The 23,701-nt window shown below is 39.6% G+C and overlaps 1 protein-coding gene across 4 annotated transcripts in view; it reads right to left on the bottom strand.

The window, feature by feature from the left end:
* LOC144592115 (multiple C2 and transmembrane domain-containing protein 1-like) overlaps nt 1-23,701 on the bottom strand; it is a 368,260-nt gene that overhangs the window by 5,201 nt on the left and 339,358 nt on the right. For all 4 annotated transcript variants that reach the window (XM_078396486.1, XM_078396489.1, XM_078396487.1 and 1 more), the window contains 3 exons: nt 16,565-16,674; nt 14,888-14,997; nt 661-758 (listed from right to left, as the gene is read on the bottom strand). In XM_078396486.1, the coding sequence (XP_078252612.1) occupies nt 661-758; nt 14,888-14,997; nt 16,565-16,674 (318 nt within the window). The remainder of the gene's footprint in view (nt 1-660; nt 759-14,887; nt 14,998-16,564; nt 16,675-23,701) is intronic.

The following is a 23,701-nucleotide window of genomic DNA, read 5'->3' as shown; positions in this document are numbered from 1 at the left end:
AATGTGACAGATGTGTAATCAATCATAAGAGATTGTACTGGAATGCTATGTTTGCAACAAATCACTATTCTGACTAAAACAGCTTGCTCTAGTGAGGTGTCTCTGGGAACATATTCAAAGTGTAATTCTCCATTTTGAAAAATATCAGTCTTTAGAAGACGGTTCAGGAGGATTACTAGGTGCAAAATGGTACTTGCAGGGATGATGGCTGGAACCCACATAAATTCATGAAGGGAAAATCATGCACCACTGGCCCAAGATTTTTCAATTAGTGTTCCATGATAGGAATGCTCAAGTCCTTGAATAAGTACTATTTAAGCTGAATTGTTTCTACTTTAGAATTAAGTTTACATTCTGTTATATGTAATAGCTAAAAGCTTCGGAAATCTTCAGGACTGTATACTGAAAATTAAAACTTCATTTTAGTTCCTGCCCACATTAAAGTCAGAAATTGAACCATTTCACCCATTTTTGTCACGATGGGAAAGAATATACTTGAGAAATAGTTGCCATCCCATTTGAAGTTTAAACAGGAAGGGTACAATGCACTACCCTTGCTTGTCGTCATTCTGCTCTCTGAGACCCAAGCATTTCAGCTACTTTTAATTGTCATCAAATCACATTTCAGCTGTTCTTCAAAACAGATATAGAGGTACTTACCACTTGCACATCGGTGTGAACTCTTGAGAGAAAGTCGAGCAGTTCATTATTATCAATGAGAAATGGATTGCGAAGTTTCTTTGTGAATTTGTGGATACCTGTGAAAGTATTAATGAAAGGAACTCTGTTATTTTTTTTCTTCATTGTCAGTATGAAAATTAGTATGATGAATTGCAAACACTGGATAGGGGACAATCACTTTTTATACCTGCGAAACGAACAAATGAATCCACACAGTGAAATCCTCTTAAATGGTTTTCAATTGCATTTGGCATTATTAAATCATGCTACAATCTTCTAATTTTATTACACCTTAAGGTATAATTTGCACTTAAAATGTTTCTTCATGGAAGCTGCGATACCAGACAAAGTTCTTGTATGTTGTGCTCCCTGACTTTACTTTATTCCTTTTGCAATTTGAAATTTGCCATCACTGGAGAAAATAATCCTGGGTTTTGTTAAAAAGTCAGTTGATCTGCTTGAAACTATAGGCTTTTGTCCATGTAATTGTGTAGTGGTTTGAGATTCCTGAATGAAGATGGAAGTTCTGAACTTCCGCTCACCTGATTGCCACTCGGAATAACTGTGCTCTCCTGCTGAACTCAAGGATTTCAGTGGGAACACAAACTTCTACAGATTACCTGTTCAACCAGTGTCAGGTCAATCTGGGGTAAATCTAGATGGCTCCTTCAGTTTAATAGGAAATAAGTTGTGGAGACAAGATTATTTCCTTTTTAATGTATTGCTTTCTAATGTATTTAAATGCCTTCATTTTTGTGTTTTTAGCAAATTAAATTAGTATTTTAAATAATGTTTTTAATTCAAGTACAAATGATTTTATTGATAAATTTATCAGCAACGCTCAAAGCAAATCTGGAGGGCCTGTCAGTTTTAAGAGAAAAATAACTGCTTAACTGGGAGATAGCTTCCTGGAAGATCACAACAACGTTGAGGCCAGGTATCCAGCATGCTCAAGCTACTTGCCAGTCACCAAAACATCCTGGCCATGGAATATACCTGATACACTATAATATTTTGGTAATCAACATTTGTAGCAATTAGTTGTATTTTACATGACTGCCAGATCCTATCATGTTGTTTTAGAAAAAGAAACAATTTTTTGGTTAAGATAAATATTTGAAAGATAGTTGTATTTTCCACGTTCCCATTAGCCAATTAACTTTTTAAACTTGGAGCAGTTACTGTGATAATATATCTATAGGAAAGAAAACTGCAGATGCTAGTTTAAATCAAAGGTAAACACAAAATGCTGGAATAACTCAGCGGGACAGGCAGCATCTTTGGGGAGAAGGAATGGGCAATGTTTCGGGTCGAGACCCTTTATATAATTAGTTCTAATGCAAATCAAATTCAACCTTTACCCAAAATGGACATTTCAATGGAAAATGTACCCAAGTCTGATTCAAAAGTAGCGTTAGTTTAGTTTATTGTCACGTGTACCGAGGTACAATGATAAGCTTTTGTTGCGTGCTAACCAGTCAGCGGAAAAACAATATATTTACGGGTGCTGCACTGTAAGGAGTTTGTACGTTCTCCCCGTGACCTGCGTGGGTTTTCTCCGAGATCTTCGGTTTCCTCCCACACTCCAAAGACGTACAGGTATGTAGGTTAATTGGCTGGGTAAATGTAAAAATTGTCCCTAGTGGGTGTAGGATAGTGTTAATGTGCGGGGATCGCTGGGCGGCACGGACTTGGAGGGCCGAAAAGGCCTGTTTCTGGCTGTATATATATGATATGATATGATATGATTACAATCGAGCCATCCACAGTGTACAGATACATTATAATGGCAATAACGTGAATAACATTTAGTGCAAGATAAAGTCTTATTAAAGATAGTCCAATGAGGTAGATAGTAGTCTAGGACCGCACTCTAGTTGTTGATAGAATGGTTCAGTTGTCTGATAACTGGGAAGAAACTGTCCCTTGTGTGCATTTTCACCCTTTTATAGCTCTTGCCTGATGGGAGAGGGGAGAAGAGGGTTTTACTAGACTGATTCATTACACTGGTGGCATTGTAGAGGCAGCGTGAGGTGTAAATGGAGTCAATAGAAAGGGGGATATTTCAAATTTTCAACAACTACACTGTTTTGTATTTCATAGTCTTAGCAATATTTTTTTCCACCTTCCTTTGCCCTCATTTTTCTCCTGTTGGTATCAGCTCAAGATTGGCTGCAATGAGACTTCACCAAACCCTTTCAACCTGCGCCACCACTATTTCTGGGATTCAGTTTCTCTTCATCATTCATGTAACATAGACATTCCTTTTGTTCATGTTGTCCCTCTCCTTTTTTGCAACTTAAAACACGTTTGATTTCAAATGTTTCCATGTTTTCTAATGATCTCTCTCACAGGCTATGTATTTAGAGTCCTAGACACATAAAGCGTGGAAACAGACCGTTCGGCCCAAATTGCCACACCGGCCAACATGTCTCAGCTACACTAGTCCCACCTGCTTGTGTACGGCCCATATCCCTCTAAACCTACCCAATCCATGTACCCGTCTAACTGAACGTTGCAGTAGTCCCTGCCTCAACTGCCCATTCCGTACACCCACCAACCACCCTTTGTGTGAAAAAAATTTACCTTTCTGATTCCTATTGAATATTTTCCCCTTCACCTTAAACCTATGTCCTTTGGTTCCAGATCCTCCTACTCTGGGCAAGAGACTCTGTGCGTCTACCCGATCTATTCCTCTCATCCTCCTGCACTCCAGGGAATGGAGTCCAATAGAGCTCAACTTCTCCCTATAGCTTAGACCTTCAAGTCCTGGCAACATCCTTGTAAATCTTCTCTGTAGTCTTTCCAGCTTGACAACACCTTGCTTATAACGTGATGCCCAGAATTGAACACAATACTCTAAATGTGGCCTCACCAATGTTTTATATAACTGGAACATGACCTCCCAACGTCTATACTTACTACTCTGAGGAAGGCCAATGTGTCAAAAGCCTTTTTGACCACGCTATCTACATGCAATTCTACCTTCAAGGAACTGTGCCTGCACGCCTAGATCCCTCTGCTCGAGAACACTCCCCAGAGGCCAACCATTCACAGTGTAGGTCCAGCTCATGTTAGACTTCCCAAAATGCAACACCACACATTTCTCTGTAATAAATTCCATCAATCATTCCTCAGCCCACCTGGCTAACTGATCAAGAACCTGCTGCAATTTTTCACAACCATCCTCACTATCTGCAAGACCATCCACTTTTGTATTATCTGCAAACTTGCTAATCTTGCCATGTACTCATATTTTGAGAACTTGAGTAAAACCATTTACTTAACTTTGCTAATGAATAAAATTAGGTCAACATTCAGAAATAGCTCCATCTCATTTTTAATTAAGATGTTGTAAAAAAAATACAAAACCTAGTCAAAATCAATTAAAATCCAGTAATATGTAAGGAAATATATCTTAAAGGGACTGAATATGTGATGTCAAATGCTGTTGAATGTAAAACAGTGCACCATCAAAAATGTGCTATAATTAGTTTCCAGTGTAATACTTAAGGAAATTGGAAATCAATTCCACTGGGTTTGTGAATATTTAATTTCATATAAAAATAATAGTTCGAATATTCCTGTAGATGGATCAGTTATACGAAATGTTACATCTAATTTGAGCATGCAGAACAAAACTTTTCACTGTAACTTGTTAAATGACAATAATAAACATAAACCCAATTAATTGTAACTTTGCTCGAGTCAGTCATACAGCATGGAAACAGGCCCTTTATCCCAACTTGCTCATGCTAACCAAGGAACCTCATCTATACTAACCCTGCACCCACAATTGGCCCATATCCCTCTGAACCTTTCCTATCCATAAATATATATATATATATATATATATATATCGCTGAATATATATATCTCTTTCAGCTCAGATTCTTAATGAAATGTACAGGCAAAATTATTCCGTAGAACTCAATGTCGAGAATAGGTAGCTGTACTCTTGTGCATGTTTTACTATTCACAAAACCATCCCTATTAATACATTAAACACTCTATATTGCATCACAGTTCTCTGAAATTGTTAATTAAATAGAATAAATTTTAAGGCGGTGTGCAACATGTTATATAAACTGTTATATAAATGCATTTAGCTTAACTAATCATTGTAAATGTCACTTGATAGTTTGTTTTCCTTTTATTTTCTCTCTATGCATTTGTTGGCCATCCTTTACTGAATTCAATGATCTTCTCAGATCCCAGACATACTTTGCTTACAATATAAACCTCTTGTAACCTAATACTATCTTTAACTTCTTTTGTTAGTCATGGTTGGACCACATCAGGAAATGGATATTCCTTAAGGGAACATAAAAACTTGTAACATTTTAATAATTCAACTTATTAAATCTCAGAAAGACTAACCCCTTTTGTGGATTGATCTTTTAAAAAAATAATTTAATATTTTGACTTTGGTGTAGAATTATGACAGCAGTTCTCTAAAGAGTAATGCAAGGCATTAGTAGGCCACCTGAAGATCAAAACCCGAAAAAAGACAATGCTCCACAGAGGCTTGTTCTATATAGACAGTCCAATGTGGCCTGTGTCTGAAAATGTTCAACTATAGAAACTGTGCAATAAATCTACTTTAACTGTAGGGCACAAAAGCACTCTTAGGAAGACTGCCCCTCATCCCCTTTGCATGTCTAAACTTAACCCAGATAATAGCACTAATATAACACCTCCAAACGGGAACGTTTTTATTAAATTCTGCATCATTCTAATTTCAAGATATTGCAAAATGAACCTAATTTTACAATTGATTTTCTTAAATTGAGGTCCAAGATGTTTAGTTGTTTTCAAGTTAACAGTTCCAAAAATGTCTCCTACTTTGGAAATATTTTGTAGTCATTTTTTCAACATCATAATTGTTACCAGATGTTAAATTGTGTATTCATAGTTCAACCTTTGAAGGCATTTGAATATTTAATTCTATTAATATTTATACATTTGTTGCATTTGAACAAACGTGCTCCGCATATCATTGAATCTATGAGCCTGCTCAATCCTGATAGGTTGAATCGATGATTTTTGGTCACTGCTAAGATATCAGCCAAAACATTATGACCACTGACAGGTAAAGTGAATAACATTGATTATCTTGTTACAATGACACCTGTCAAGGGGTGAAATATATTGAACAGTCAGTACTTGAGGTTGATGTGTTGGATGCAGGAGAAATGGGTAGGAGTAAAGACCTGAGCGACTTTGACAAGGGCCAAATTGTTATGGCCAGCCGACTGGGTCAGAGCATCTATTTGCTACACTATTCCATTTGCCACTTCTGCCGAGTCTCTGCTTTCTCTACACTATCTGCCCCCTCCATCTGTCTTTGTCTAATCTACAAACTTGGCCACAAACCCATCAATTCCATCATCCATTTCATCAACATACGATGTGAAATGTAGTGGACCCAACGTCAACCCCTGCAGAATACACTCGTCTCTGGCAGCCAACCTTTTTTTCTTGCTGCATAGCAGGTTGTAAAAGAGCCATTAGGATGCAGTGATCACAATATGATAAGTTTTACTCTACAAATTGAGAAGGAGAAGGGAAAATTAGAAGTGTCAGTATTACAGTATAGCAAAGAGGATTACAGAGGCATGAGGCAGAAGCTGGCCAGATTTGACTGGAAGGAGGCCCTAGCAGGGAAGACGGTGGAATAGCAATGGCAGGTATTCCTGTGAACAATGCAGAAGTTGCAGGATCAATTTATTCCAAACAGGAGGAAAGATTCTAAGGGGAGTAAGAGGCACCTGTGGCTGACAATGGCAGTCAAGGACAGCATAAAAATAAAAAAGAAGTATATCATAGCAAAGAAGAGTGGGAAGCCAGAGGATTGGGAATGTTTTAAAGAGCAACAGAAGATAACTAAAAAGGAAATACGGGGAGAAAAGATGAGGTACGAGGGTAAGCTAGCCAATAATATAAAGGACGATAGTAAAAGCTTTTTTAGGTATGTGAAGAGGAAAAAAATAGTCAAGGCAAATGTGAGTCCCTTGAAGTCAGAAGCAAGGGAATTTATTATGGAGAACAAGGAAATGGCAGACGAGTTGAACCGGTACTTTGGATCTGTCTTCACTAAGGAAGATACAAACAATCTCCCAGACGTTCTAGTGGCCAGAGATCCTAGGTTGATGGAGGAACTGAAGGAGATACACATTAGGCAGGAAATGGTGTTGGGTAGACTGATGGGACTGAAGGCTGATAAATCCCCAGGGCCTGATGGTCTCCATCCCAGGGTACTTAAGGAGGCGGCTCTAGAAATTGTGGACTCATTGGTGATAATTTTCCAATGTTCTATAGATTCAGGATCAGTTCCTGTGGATTGGAGGGTAGCTAATGTTATCCTACTTTTTAAGAAAGGAGGGAGAGAGAAAACGGGAAATTATAGACCAGTTAGTCTGACATCAGTGGTGGGGAAGATGCTGGAGTCAATTATAAAAGACGAAATTGCGGAGCATTTGGATAGCAGTAACAGGATTGTTCCGAGTCAGCATGGATTTACGAAGGGGAAATCATGCTTGGCTAATCTTCTGGAATTTTTTGAGGATGTAACTAGGAAAATTGACAGGGGAGAGCCAGTGGATGTGGTTTACCTCGACTTTCAGAAAGCCTTCGACATGGTCCCACATAGGAGATTAGTGGGCAAAATTAGAGTACATGGTATTGGGGGTAGGGTACTGACATGGATAGAAAATTAGTTGACAGACAGAAAGCAAAGAGTGGGGATAAATGGGTCCCTTTCAGAATGGCAGGCAGTAACTAGTGTGGTACCGCAAGGCTCGGTGCTGGGACCACAGCTAATAACAATATACATTAATGACTTGGATGAAGGGATTAAAAGTACCATTAGCAAATTTGCAGATGATACAAAGCTGGGTGGTAGTGTGAGCTGTGAGGAAGATGCTATGAGGTTGCAGGGTGATTTGGACAGGTTGTGTGAGTGGGCGGATGCATGGCAGATGCAGTTTAATTTGGATAAGTGTGAGGTTATCCACTTTGGTGGTAAGAATAAGAAGGCAGATTATTATCTGAATGGTGTCAAGTTAGGAAAAGGGGACGTACAACGAGATCTGGGTGTCCTAGTGCATCAGTCACTGAAAGGAAGCATGCAGGTACAGCAGGCAGTGAAGAAAGCTAATGGAATGTTGGCCTTCATAACAAGAGGACTTGAGTATAGGAACAAAGAGGTCCTTCTGCAGTTGTATGCAGTTTTGGTCTCCAAATTTGAGGAAGGATATTCTTGCTATTGAGGGCGTGCAGCATAAGTTTACTGGGTTAATTCCCGGAATGGCGGGACTGTCATATGTTGAAAGAATGGAGCGACTAGGCTTGTATACAATGGAATTTAGAAGGATGAGAGGGGATCTTATCGAAACATATAAGATTATTAAGGGGTTGGACACGTTAGAGGCAGGAAACATGTACCCAATGTTGGGGTAGTCCAGAACCAGGGGCCACAGTTTAAGAATACGGGGTAGACCATTTGGAACGGAGATGAGGAAAAACTTTTTCAGCCAGAGAATTGTAAATCTGTGGAATTCACTGCCTCAGAAGGCAGTGGAGGCCAATTCTCTGAATGCATTCAAGAGAGAGCTAGATAGAGCTCTTAAGGATAGCGGAGACAGGGGGTATGGGGAGAAGGCAGGAACGGGGTACAGATTGAGAATGATCAGCCATGATCACATTGAATGGTGATGCTGGCTCGAAGGGCCGATTGGCCTACTCCTGCACCAATTGTCTATTGTTGTAAGCCAATCTAATATCTGATTTATTACACATTTAGTTAATCCTGTATCATGCTGGAAAAAGAGCAATAGTTAAGGAGAATCCAGCTGTTAGTTAAGTCCTTTGCACACTTTATGTTTATAAACTCAATACTTCTACTATAGTATCAAACATCTTTGTATCGTGATGCAGCATGAAAAGGATTTTAAAAAAATCCTGTGGATTTCACTTATCCAAATGTAAAATAAGTTATCAAAAAATAAGGACATCCCTTCTCCCTCAGCTTTTCAAGCATCTGAATTTAAACATAGATGAGAATGAACACTAATGAAAGCATATTTCTGCTCCATTTGTATCTTCATTTACAAAGCTGACAGTAAATTTATTGCACGGCGTCCATCAAGCAAAATAATTCTGTTCCTGAAATAGTTAGATGCAGAACATATATCTGTTAGGAGCACTTAACTAGTCCTTTGCATCAATATTAACTTACTCAGCTTCCAGAAAATGAACAATTTGTAAAAAGTCAAATGACCACCCTTTCCTTATGATACATATTAACAGTTGCTGAAAAGGGCACTATTGCAGAGCTTCTGCATTTCATTTACCGATCTAAGCTTGTACAGTCCTGTTTCTTCCACTGCTTTATCTTCCTCCTTGTATAACTTTAATTTCCTACTGTAATTGTAACCGATAGCACATTATAAGGCAAGCCTCTCTTCAAATTAATCCACTCTTAAAAGATGAGGAAATTAAAATTTTCTATAACTGCAGGGTCAGGAAGTATAGTGCATATAAGCTGCTAAATATAACTGTAGGCAACATCTATAGAGTAAAGTAACAGGACATAATGGCTGATCAACGTGTGCCCTACCAATGTTTCAATGTATCCGAACTATTGTAAAATAACATCAAAATTATTCATCAGTCTGCTGTAATTATTTCTGAAGGATGTTTTAGAGTTTTCTGGTGTCTCAAATAATATTAGCAAAGTAATATGTTAACAAAACAAAGGTACAGTAAATTACTGTCTAATCAATGATCCCTTCAGGAAAGTGTATATGCCTAGCACCATTTTATATCAGGAGTGGGCTAGGACGGAATCATCCTAAGACAAATGACTTGCCAACATTTACTGTCTAGAGTTCCACATCCAGAATGTGCTTGGGCTGGTGATCAGAGATTGTCCAACTCACAACACTTCTCTCGACATGAACAGATACGTTTAAAACAGTTTAGATAATTGAGAAACCAAAATCACAAGGATTTATTTGTTCATACCAACAGAAAATAATTTGATTCCGTTGTGGTTATAGAAGTATCTCTAGATCTGGGGTTTCTGGTGCAGCAGATATGCTTATATTTGGAATAGTGTTTCTGGTGAAAACCACTTGAAAATGTATCTTGAAAATATGAAAAGAGATAGCATAGAAATTGGGGTACTGTTCATTGGGCGATTCTAGTTGGAATTCGTAGCATGATGGCGCAGCAGTGTTGCTGCCTTCCAGCGCCAGAGACCTGGGTTTGATCCTGACTACGGGTGCTTGTGCTTGTCTGTACGGAGTTTGTACATTCTCCCCGTGACCTGTGTGGGTTTTCTCCGGGATCTCCGGTGGTTTCCTCCCACACTCCAAAGACATACAGATTTGTAGGTTAATTGGCTTGGTGTAATTATAAATTGTCGCTTGTGCATGTAGGATAGTGTTAGTGTGTGGGGATCGCTGGTCGTTGTGGACTTGGTGGACCGAATGGCCTGTTTCCGCAATGTATCTCTAAACTAAACTAAACTGACTGACGAACACCCATATAAAGGACTCACTCATTTGACTCTGAGATAATATTTATCATTGATTAATTCTCCTATACTTTAAGCATTCACCATGGCATCATAGGAAAATGCAGCCATACAAGGTAGCATATTACACATGCATGGAAAGAAAAGCTCAGAATTATACAAACTTTATTTGCTTTGCCTTCATGTTGTAAACAGAAATGTAAACACCTGACAACTGGTGTCTATGACAACAGACCAGTCGATAATCTACCGGTTCCACCTGGAGCCATGTGACATTGGCACTCTCGAAGGTATCACAAAATGCTGGAGTAACTCATCAGGTCAGGCAGCATCTCTGGAGAGAAAGAATGAGTGACGTTTCGGGTCGAGACCCTTCAGACTGTTGTCAGGGGGGGCGGGACTAAGAAAGGATATAGGTGCAGACAGGAAGACAGTGGGAGAACTGAGAAGGGGGAGGGAAGAGAGGGACAGAGGAGCTATCTAAAGTTAGAGATGTCAATGTTCATACTGCTCCACTACCATTGGCACTCTACTAATTTACTCACCACAGGACAATGCAGTGCTACAGGTGGTAAATTGATCCATAAATTCTTAGCTCAACATTAGTAATCAACACAATCATCATCCTCTTAAAAGAACGCTATCCGACTGAAACAAACTCTAGTCAAGGTGTTACGAACCCCTGCATAATGGTTACTTCTGAATGGAATTCCATACATGCTGCAGCGAGAAAATTCGAACAGAATAATGTACCCAGTTACTTAGCTCCTGTCATGGTACTGAGCCGACAATCACCAAATCATTCATTTTTCAAAATAAATTGAAGCATAATGGCCACAAGGAGCAGATGATTAGTGGGGAGTATTCTGTGTAAACTCTCATTCTTTGAAGGGTAGTTAGTAGAGCTCGTTCAGAGACAAGGTTCCTTTGTTTTGGCAAATCAGGAGATTGAGGTCAGGAGCCTTATGAATTACCATCTGCAATCTGTATTCTTACACCCTGTGAGGCTTCACATGGCCACAAATCCAAATTTAACCCTGGCCTTAAAGTGAGAAAGTAAGAAATTGCATGTCCTTGGGCCAAAATCAGACTTTTCAGAGACTTGGAAGTTGCAAGATGGCACTGGAGCACGGCAACTCTCTGTGTGCCGTCCCAGAAGAGGATCTATTGTACATTATGATTCGACTAGATAACACGTGGAACAAGCTTTTCATTGTGTCTCTGTACATGTGACAATAATAGACTTAAACTAAACTAAAACAAATTGATAATGCTCACCTCTTTAACCATCTGCCTTTCCCTGCAGATGCACTACAATGAGAGCTTGGCAACTAGAGAAGGAAGCTAATGCTAATGTGGAGGAAGGAAGACAACACTGATGACTGCAACTAACAGCAATTTCTAGACCCCTCGCTAATTGGAAACATCTTCCCCGAATCCAACCATTTGAGCCCTTTAACAACTTTGTTTCAATGGGATGTTCTCTCATTCTTCTATGCTCTTGAAAATACATGCCTTTATATACTCAGCCTATCATCCTCAGAATCACTCCAGTGAATCTTTGCTGCATTCCCTGTAAATAAGTATCCTCTTTTATTCAAAGAGTTTAAAACTGTACCCAATACCCCAGCAGCAAAAGAGCTACTCCTCAATCACAGTGCGGATTCGGTCCTTCTAGAGGTAGAGTGAACATGGATACATAGATTCTTACAGCATTGAAACATGCCAACCAGATCTTCCAATACGTAACCTGCAGTCTTCAATGACTAGGGTAATTTAAGTGGTCAGTGATGCAGTTTAATGTGGATAAATGTGAGGTTATCCACTTTGGTGGTAAGAACAGGAAGGCAGATTATTATCTGAATGGTGTCAAGTTGGGAAATGGGGAAGTACAAAGAGATCTGGGTGTCCTTGTTCATCAGTCACTTAAAGTTAGCATGAAATTCAGCAAGCAGTGAAGAAAGCTAATGGCATGTTGGCCTTTATGACAAGAGGAGTAGAATATAGGAGAAAAGAGGTCCTTCTGCAGTTGTACAGGGCCCTAGTGAGACCGCACCTGGAGTACTATGTGCAGATTTAGTCTCCAAATTTGAGGAAGGACATTCTTGCTTTTGAGGGCGTGCAGCATAGGTTCACTAGGTTAATTCCCGGAATGGCGGGACTGTCCTATGTTGAAAGACTGGAGTGACTAGGCTTGTTTTTAGAATTTAGCTGGAATTTAGAAGGATGAGAGGGGATCTTATTGAAACATATAAGATTATTAAGGGATTGGACATGTTAGAGGCAGGAAACATGTTCCCAATGTTGGGGGAGTCCAGAACCAGGGGCCACTTTTTAAGAATAAGGGATAAGCCATTTGGAACGGAGATTAAAAACTTTTTCAGTCAGAGAGTTATAAATCTGTGGAATTCTCTGCCTCAGAAGGCAGTGGAGGCCAATTCTCTGGATGCTTTCAAGAGAGAGCTAGATAGAGCTCTTAAAGATAGCGGAGTCAGGGGGTATGGGGAGAAGGCAGGAGCGGGGTACTGATTGTGAATGATCAGCAATGATCACATTGAATGGCGGTGCTGGCTTGAAGGGCCGAATGGCCTACTCCTGCACTTATTGTCTATTGTCATCCAACTACTTCTCAAAGACTGTCAGTGACTGCTTTCACCCCTCTCAGACAATGCATTCTAGGTCCTCATCACACTCTGCTTGAAAAAGTTTCCTTCAGATACCCTCTCTCTTAACCCTTCCCTTAAATCTTTGTCCTGCAGTTTTATTTACCTCGGGGAAGGCTCATGCAGTCTACTCTATCTATACCACTTGTAATTTGATATAATTCAATCATGCCCCCTCTGCTTTAGGGAAAACAGACCTATCTTCTCCAATCTCTACTCGTAGCTGAAACTTTCCAACACTACACCTGCACTACCACATGATCTTTACTGTGTGACAACTCCAAGGAAAATGTAGGGTGTAGCATTGGCTACTATACTGGCTTTCTTTGAACTCACTAAAGTCTTTGACTGCATCAATTCTGCAATACTGTGAAACACCATCTACAAATTCAGCTGCGAATAGAAACGTCTCCACTTTACATTTGCTTCATTATGGTACGCAGAGATGTGATAGATATAATTTGGATATGATTTAGATATGATGGAAGCTGTTCCATTTTCACAGGTTAGATTCTTTAATAACTTTGGAATGCTTAGTTTAGTGTAATTATTTTTCAAATTCATTATTTATACTTTAATAAATGCAATCTTGATTTTCTCATTATTTAAGAAATATATGACTTTCCTCAAAGCAATTCAATACTTTATGTATATACATTTCACAAACTGTTTTTTTAAGAGAATTTTACAACAGTGTGGATTTGCTGTCACTTTACACTTTTTAAATTCCTACATTCACATTAATATTGCAAATTGCTTATTTAAAATCATTTTGTTTGAATTGCTGATTACAGTTAGAGGTGGTACTGTTTGCACAAAGAGTTATGTGATGAAAATAAAAATAAAACATAAAGCTTTAAAAAGGGAAATGAATTATATGCATGCTTTCTGATCAAGTAATTTCCCTTCCTCACCTCTGAAAAAATGTTGATAATATAATAATTATAATAATAAACATTTATTTTATATAGCGCTTTTCCAAATGCTCAAAGACGCTTTACAAAACAGTCAAAACATAAAAACAAACAAACTGATTTAAACTATACTAATTTCTACTCATATTAAGAAGCAACTGTTGTAAAATAGAAAATGACCCATTTTTTGAAGTTTAGCATTAATATAATTAAAATTGGTTTACATAGATCACTGGGCCGCCAGTTGTGTTCTAGCCTCTCTCTCGGATAATTAAGGTTCAGGCTTTACTGGAGGACAAAAATACATTTAAACTGAATAGATGCTAACAGCATGTAGCATTACCTGAAGCTGCTAACCTTTGGATGATACTTTGTGTGCCCACCTGGATTTAAATGATCCAATACCATTTTTCAAAGAGAAGCACAGATTTCTCTTCGTGATTTGATCAACACTCTTCTCTTGATCAACAATAGAATCTCCAAAAGTAAATTCTTTAATTTGCTTTTACAAGATCTTATTGAGAGCCACATTGACTTTGAATGACAAGACTTAAAAGCTTGTGGAAAATAAAGCAACCAATGTCATCTTGGGGATGTTAAAAGATTCAAAAGGAAGTACAATTCAAATTTTTGCCTATTATTTCTTTCCTTTTAAAAAATAAAGTGCGATCTTAAATTTGAAAAATGATCATTACTACAATTATACGCAAAATAATAAATGCATTTCATCTAGACAAGAAGTAAATTAATTCACAAACATATATTGACGGTAAATAAATGATAGTAATCTCAACTAACATAAACTGAAATATTTAAATAAACTACATTAAATCAAAGCAATTTCCTGGACATTGGCAATGCAGAGATTACAATATGAACATATTGGTACATTGTACATCAATTAGATAATTTAAAAGACAAAAATCTATATATTCACATTTGCTATTTCTGGTATGATGAGTTATTCCACATTATCAGAGTAAATCAGAGCTAATTGGCAACTCCAATACAATTAATTGCTAGCAAAAAATACAGCAATTAATACATTGATGAAACATATACAACAAAGCTTAGAAGGTTTAACTTACCCCATAGGAGAAGAATGTATCTGAGAGGAATAAAATAAAGGACTATTGTGGCAGCTGCAAAGATAAAAACAGCCAACCAGCCCAGGAATGGGATTGTCCAATTGAAGGTACTTAAAAGAAATGAAAAATATTTGATTGCATGCAACAATTGAACAATACTAAAATAATGCCATAAGAATCAAGAGCATTTCTAAGTAATTCTGTGTATTGGTGAGGCCATACCAGGAATACCGTGTATTCAGAATACTGTGTTTAGACTCATTATTTTGGGGGCAGCACAAAATAAATTTGGCTAATTTTTGGAATGAGGGTATACCAAGAATGGTGACAAATTGTAAAACTATATTCTCTTGTGTTTAGAAAAATAATACGTGATCCCGTGGAAACAAATTCTCAGGAGGCTAGGCAGGGGAGATGTTAAGATGTTTCCACTAGTGAGAGATTAAAGTGTTTAAAATTATTTAAAACTGAGGTTCATGTGAACCTCATAGATGGTGAAGAGAAGGAAAGAAAAATTACATTAAGTTAGACTTAAAGAGAAAAATAAAAGAATATTTATAAAATTATAATGTTTTTAGAATACGAGAAATAGAAGTAGGGAAAGCCATTTTGGTCCTCGTGTTTGTTTCACCATTCAATATGATTATGGCTGACAGTTCACCTCAGCACCACATTTCTGTAATAAGCCTCATTTCCAATTATTCCCATAATATGTAGAAACAAATCTATTCCTTTCCAAAACAATTCCAAATCTAAATGAATCGGAATTCAAATGTACAATTGTTTTCTCTTTGGGAAAGCAAGATTGATAGACAGACACTATTAATTATGTTATTAAAAGTATATTTATACTTTCTGTGATGAGTTTAATGGATAATTAATGTGCAAATATCACATGAGAATCATAGAGAGGTTAAGAATGTGATTCTGTTTTCATTAAACATACAGCAGGCCAGCACAACATACCCAGCAACTTCTGGAGATTCATTGTTAATCTGATATCTCTTTCCTGTCAAAAATCACTGGCCAATTTAAACATTAAAATTTGTGTTGTATTTTTTGTAAAAATTTTACAAGATATAAAAACTTGCATTGCCACCATTATGTATTTAAATGCATCTATTATTTATGTCATAATAATTTTCTCATATAGCATTCTATTAATTTAAATTAGGTGTACCAGAAAATATTAGAAATAAATCTATTTTATTATGCACAGAAATTTAGAACCTTCTGAGGAATTGGTGCTATTAAATAGAAGAATAAAGCACACATGCTATTTTTTCCAGAAGGTATTCATCTAAAATATTAAATCTTTTGTTAGAATAGCTCCAGTAGCATTTATGTATTGTGATCAACAATGCAACATTACTAATTTCTTGTACATTTCTTTGTCTTTTTTCTTATTTCAATTAAAAACATCATCTACTTCTAAAAGGATAAATTCTACTTTGTATTTCAAAAGCCACAAGTCATTTTTCCAAAAGATTAATTATAGAAGAGAAAGTACAGTAGATCCTTCTTGCAAAGGCTTGAGTATAGAAAGGCGACTAATGACAGGAACATTCATCATCTTGGACTGGTGATCTGTGCCAAAAAAGTAGCATTTCACACCTAGCTCGAAAGGAATGTGAGGTCCATCGCAAAAACAGATGAATCCAAGGTGGCATCACTCACTTTTTTGTTCTTTCATAAAAGGAAGCAACTTCATCCAGGCCATTTTGCACAGCTACCCCCACTTCTTGGATGGCAAACAACTTATCTATCAAAGTTTTCTTTTCAGTTTCCTGAGAGAAAAAAAAAAGTACTTTAGTTTATATAGATGAACAAATTTCACTGCACAAATATTTTTGCACATGGTTAGATCTATAAAATCATCCCTCAGCCTCCTGCACTACAATGAGTAAAGTCTAAGCCTGTCCCCATAGCCCAGGCCCTTGAACTTGGCGATAACTTCCAAAATGTCCTCTTCACTATTTCCAGCTTAATGGCATCACTATTGTAGTAGGGTGATCAAAATTGAACACAATACCCCAGGGGCGGCCTCACCATTGTCTTGTATAACTAACATAATGTCCCAACTTAGTCTTCCTGTCTCCAACTACATTATATCTTTGTCCCGCACCCTCCCCTGATATCAGTCTGAAGAAGAGTCTCGACCCGAAATGTCACCCATTCCTTCTCTCCTGAGATGCTGCCTGACCCGTTGAGTTACTCCAGCATTTTGTGTCTACTTTCGATTTAAACCAGCATCTGCAGTTTTCATCCTACACGTCCCAACTTCTATACTCATTTCAATAACTGAAGACCAATGGGTCAAAAGCAACCTTCAACAGCCTATCTGCCTGCAATGCCACTTTCAGGGAACTATATACTTGTACTCCAAGATCTATCTACTCTATAAGACACCTCAGGCCCCAACTGTTCATTGTGAAGATCCTGCCCTACTTTGAGTTCCCAAATGACGCACACTTACATAGAAACATAGAAAATAGGTGCAGGAGTAGGCCATTCGGCCCTTCGAGCCTGCACCACCATTCAATAGACAATAGACAATAGATAATAGGTGCAGGAGTAGGCCATTCAGCCCTTCGAGCCAGCACCGCCATTCAATGCGATCATGGCTGATCACTCTCAATCAGTACCCCGTTCCTGCCTTCTCCCCATACCCCCTCACTCCGCTATCCTTAAGAGCTCTATCCAGCTCTCTCTTGAAAGCATCCAACGAACTGGCCTCCACTGCCTTCTGAGGCAGAGAATTCCACACCTTCACCACTCTCAGACTGAAAAAGTTCTTCCTCATCTCCGTTCTAAATGGCCTACCCCTTATTCTTAAACTGTGGCCCCTTGTTCTGGACTCCCCCAACATTGGGAACATGTTTCCTGCCTCTAATGTGTCCAATCCCCTAATTATCTTATATCCCCCCTCATCCTTCTAAATTCCAGTGTATACAAGCCCAATCGCTCCAGCCTTTCAACATACGACAGTCCCGCCATTCCGGGAATTAACCTAGTGAACCTACGCTGCACGCCCTCCATAGCAAGAATATCCTTCCTCAAATTTGGAGACCAAAACTGCACACAGTACTCCAGGTGCGGTCTCACCAGGGCCCGGTACAACTGTAGAAGGACCTCTTTGCTCCTATACTCAACTCCTCTTGTTACGAAGGCCAACATTCCATTGGCTTTCTTCACTGCCTGCTGTACCTGCATGCTTCCTTTCATTGACTGATGCACTAGGACACCCAGATCTCGTTGAACTCCCCCTCCTCCTAACTTGACACCATTCAGATAATAATCTGCCTTTCTATTCTTACTTCCAAAGTGAATAACCTCACACTTATCTACATTAAACTGCATCTGCCATGTATCCGCCCACTCACACAACCTGTCCAAGTCACCCTGCAGCCTTATTGCATCTTCCTCACAATTCACACTACCCCCCAGCTTAGTATCATCTGCAAATTTGCTAATGGTACTTTTAATCCCTTCGTCTAAATCATTAATGTATATCGTAAATAGCTAGGGTCCCAGCACCGAACCTTGCGGTACCCCACTGGTCACTGCCTGCCATTCCGAAAGGGACCCATTTATCCCCACTCTTTGCTTTCTGTCTGTCAACCAATTTTCTATCCATGTCAGTACCCTACCCCCAATACCATGTGCCCTAATTTTGCCCACTAATCTCCTATGTGGGACCTTGTCGAAGGCTTTCTGAAAGTCGAGGTACACCACATCCACTGACTCTCCCCTGTCAATTTTCCTAGTTACATCCTCAAAAAATTCCAGTAGATTTGTCAAGCATGATTTCCCCTTCGTAAATCCATGCTGACTCGGAATGACCCGTTACTGCTATCCAAATGCTCAGCAATTTCGTCTTTTATAATTGACTCCAGCATCTTCCCCATCAATATGATCGTGGCTGATCATCCAGCTCAGTAACCTGTACCTGCCTTCTCTCCATACCCCCTGATCCCTTTAGCCATAAGGGCCACATCTAACTCCCTCTTAAATATACCCAATGAACTGGCCTCAACTACCTTCTGTGGCAGAGAATTCCACAGACTCACCACTCTCTGTGTGAAGAAATGTTTTCTCATCTCGGTCCTAAAAGACTTCCCCCTTATCCTTAAGCTGTGACCCCTGGTTCTGGACTTCCCCAACATCGGGAACAATCTTCCCGCATCTAGCCTCTCCAACCCCTTAAGAATTTTATATGTTTCAATAAGATCCCCCCTCAGTCTTCTAAATTCCAGCGAGTATAAGCCTAGTCTATCCAGTCTTTCTTCATATGAAAGTCCTGCCGCAGGGATCAATCTGGTGAACCTTCTCTGTACTTCCTCCAAGGCTAGAATGTCTTTCCTCAGATTAGGAGACCAAAACAGTACACAATACTCCAGGTGCGGTCTCACCAAGGCCCTGTACAACTGCAGCAGAACCTCCCTGCTCCTATACTCAAATCCTCTTGCTATGAATGCCAACATACCATTCGCTTTCTCACTGCCTGCTGCACCTGCACGCTTGCTTTCAATGACTGGTGCACCATGACACCCAGGTCACGTTGCATCTCCCCTTTTCCTAATTGGCAACCATTCAGGTAATACTCTGCTTTCCTGTTCTTGCCGCCAAAGTGGATAACCTCACATTTATCCACATTATATTGCATCTGCCATGCATTTGCCCACTCTCCTAATCTATCCAAGTCACTCTGCAGCCTCCTAGCATCCTCCTCGCAGCTAACACTGCCACCCAGCTTCGTGTTATCTGCAAACTTAGAGATATTGCATTCAATTCCCTCGTCCAAATCACTAGTCACTGCCTGCCATTCCGAAAAGGACCCGTTTATTCCTACTCTTTGCTTCCTGTCCGCCAACTAATTCTCTATCCACCTCAATACTGAACCCCCAATACCGTGTGCTTTAAGTTTGTACCCCAATCTCCTATGTGGGACCTTGTCGAAGGCCTTCTGAAAGCCCAGATATAACACATCGACTGGTTCTCCCTTATCCACTCTACTAGTTACATCCTCGAAAAATTCTATAAGATTCGTCAGGCATGATTTGCCTTTCATAAATCCATGCTGACTTCACCACTTTCCAAATGTGATGCTATCACATCTTTAATAACTGACTAGCATTTTCCCCACTACCGATGTTAGGCTAACTGGTCTATAATTCCCCGTTTTCTCTCTCCCTCCCTTTTTAAAAAGTGGGGTTACATTAGCTACCCTCCAATCCTCAGGAACTACTCCAGAATCTAAAGAGTTTTGAAAAATTATCACTAATGCATCCACTATTTCTGAGGCTACTTCCTTAAGCACTCTGGGATGCAGCCTATCTGGCCCTGGGGATTTATCGGCCATTAATCCATTTAATTTACCTAACACCACTTCCCGACTAACCTGGATTACCCTCAGTTCCTCCATCTCGTTAGACCCCCAGTCCCCTGCTATTTCCGGCAGATTGTTTATGTCTTCCCTAGTGAAGACAGAACCAAAGTAGTTGTTCAATTGGTCTGCCATCTCCTTGTTCCCTATGATCAATTCACCTGTTTCCGACTGCAAGGGACCTACATTTGTCTTAACTAGTCTTTTTCTCTTGACATATCTATAAAAGCTTTTGCAGTCAGTTTTTATGTTCCCAGCCAGTTTTCTCTCATAATCTATTTTCCCTTTCCTAATTAAGCCCTTTGTCCTCCTCTGCTGGACTCTGAATTTCTCCCAGTCCTCTGGTATGATACTTTTTCTGGCTAATTTATATGCTTCATCTTTTGTTTTAACACTATCCTTGATTTCCCTTGTTAGCCATGGATGCACTACCTTTCCTGGTTTGTTCTTGTGCCAAACTGGGATGAACAATTTTTGTAGTTCATCCATGCAATCTTTAAATGCCTTCCATTGCATGTCCACCGTCAACCCTTTAAGTATAACTTGCCAGTCTATCTTGGACAATTCATGTCTCATACCCTCAAAGTTACCTTTCTTTAAGTTCAGAACACTTGTTTCTGAATTGACTTTGTCACTCTCCATCCTAATGAAGAACTCCACCATATTATGGTCACTCTTGCCCAAGGGGACTCGCACAACAAGACTGTTAACTAACCCTTCCTCATTACTCAATACCCAGTCTAGAATGGCCTCTGCTTTATCGTTGGTTCCTCGACATGTTAGTTTAGAAAACCATCTCGCAAACATTTCAAGAAATCCTCTTCCTCAGCACCCCTACCAATTTGGTTCACCCAATCTATATGTAGATTGAAGTCACCCATTATAACTACTGCACCTTTAGTGCACGCATTTCTAATTTCCTGTTTGATGCCATCCCCAACCTCACTACTGCTGTTAGGTGGCCTGTACACAACTCCCACTAACTCCCACTGTACACAACTCCCACAACCTAGATTAAGCTCCATTAACGATTCTTCAGCGCACTTGCCCATTTGATCAAAAAACATATTGTAATTTCAGATAGACACCTTCACTGTCTATAATACCACCCATTTTAGTGTCATTTACAAACTTACTAATCATGCCTTATACATTCATAGAAACATAAGAAAATAGGTGCAGGAATAGGCCATTCGGCCCTTCGAGCCTGCACCGCCATTCAATATGATCATGGCTGATCATCCAGCTCAGTAACCTGTACCTGCCTTCTCTCCATACCCCCTGATCCCTTTAGCCACAAGGGCCACATCTAACTCCCTCTTAAATATAGCCAATGAACTGGCCTCAACTTCCTTCTGTGGCAGAGAATTCCACAGACTCACCACTCTCTGTGTGAAGAAATGTTTTCTCATCTCGGTCCTAAAAGACTTCCCCCTTATCCTTAAGCTGTGACCCCTGGTTCTGGACTCCCCCAACATCGGGAACAATCTTCCCGCATCTAGCCTCTCCAACCCCTTAAGAATTTTATATGTTTCTATAAGATCCCCCCTCAGTCTTCTAAATTCCAGCGAGTACAAGCCTAGTCTTTCTTCATATGAAAGTCCCGCCATCCCAGGGATCAATCTGGTGAACCTTCTCTGTACTCCCTCTAAGGCAAGAACGTCTTTCCTCAGATTAGGAGACCAAAACTGCACACAATACTCCAGGTGCGGTCTCACCAATGCCCTGTACAACTGCAGTAGAACCTTCCTGCTCCTAAACTCAAATCCTCTTGCTATGAATGCCAACATACCATTCACTTTCTTCACTGCCTGCTGCACCTGCACGCTTGCTTTCAATGACTGGTGCACCATGACACCCAGGTCACATTGCATCTCCCCTTCTCCTAATCGGTCACCATTCAGGTAATACTCTGCTTTCCTGTTCTTGCCGCCAAAGTGGATAACCTCACATTTATAGTGGATAACCTCACATTTCTTATCCAAATTGTTGATATAAACTACAAACAGCAATTGGCCCAGCACAGATCCAAGGCACACTTGTCATAGAGTAATACAGTGTGGAAACAGGCCCTTCGGCCCAACTCGCCCACACCGGCCAACAATATCCCAGCTACACTAGTCCCACTTGCCTGCACTTGTTCCATATCCCTCCAAACCTGTCCTATCCATGTACCTGTCTAACTGTTTCTTAAATGATGGGATAGTCCCAGCCTCAACTACCTCCTTTGGCTGTTTGTTCCATACACCCCAACACCCTTCCCCTTTACCTTGAACCTTTGTCCTCAGATCCCCAATTCCCCTACTCTGGGCAAAAGACTCTATGCATCTACCCAATCTATTCCTTTCATGATTTTATACACCTCTATAAGATCTCCCCTCATCCTCCTATGCTCCATGGAATAAAGACCCAGCCTTCTCAACCTCTCCCTTTTGCTCACACCCTCTAGTCCCGGCAACATACTCGTAAATTTTTTCTGAACCCTTTCAAGCTTGACAATATCTTTCCTATAACATGGTGCCCAGAACGGAACACAATATTCTAAATGTGGTCTCACCAACGTCTTATACAACTGCAACATGACCACCCAACTTCTATACTCAATACTCTGACTGATGAAGGCCAAAGTGCCAAAAACCTTTTTGACCACCTTATCTACCTGCAACCCAACCTGCAAGGAACCATGCATCTGTACTCCTAGTTAGAGGCCTCCAGCCAGAAAAACAACTTTTCACCATCATCCTCTAGCTTCCTACCATAAAGCCAATTCTCTATCTTGTTCTTTAGCTCTTCCTGGATCTGATGTGATCTAACCTTCCAGAGCAGCCTACCAATTGAAAGCTGATCAAGGGTCTTGCTGAGGTCCATATATTTAATGTCTTTGGCCCTCTATTCATCAAACTTCTTGATTACTTTTTCAAAAAAACTCAATTTCTTAACATGATCTCCCAAGCAAAAAGCATGCTATCTCTAATCAACCACTGTCTTTCCAAATGCATGTATATCTTATCCCTCAAAACCTCTCCGATTACTTTCCTCTCACAGATGTTAAGCTTATGTTTATTGTCGTTCCCAGGTTGTTCTTTGCAAGTCGAGGCACAACATTAGCCATTCTCCAGTTTTCAAGCTCCTCACCCATGTTTAATGATTATTTATATACTCTGCCAGGACTCATGCAATTTCTTCTCTAGTTTCCCCACGGTGTCCTTGGATATATCCGATCAGGTCTGAGAGATCTATCTGCCTTCGTACATTTTAGGACATGCAGCACCTCCTCATTTTTAATATGGATGGTCCTCAGGCCATTCCTTGATTAGGGAACTTTCCCAAGTTCCCTAATCATAAAGTCTTTTTCCATGGTATAAAGGAGGCGAAAGATTCAATGAGTACCTTGCTTATGTCTTGTGGCTACAAATATAGATGACTAC

Source organism: Rhinoraja longicauda, chromosome 3, assembly GCF_053455715.1.
Source record: "Rhinoraja longicauda isolate Sanriku21f chromosome 3, sRhiLon1.1, whole genome shotgun sequence".
In the NCBI taxonomy this organism is placed as follows: domain Eukaryota; kingdom Metazoa; phylum Chordata; class Chondrichthyes; order Rajiformes; family Arhynchobatidae; genus Rhinoraja; species Rhinoraja longicauda.
Note: the sequence above shows the minus strand (reverse complement) of the source record. Positions and strands in the feature narration are given on the sequence as shown.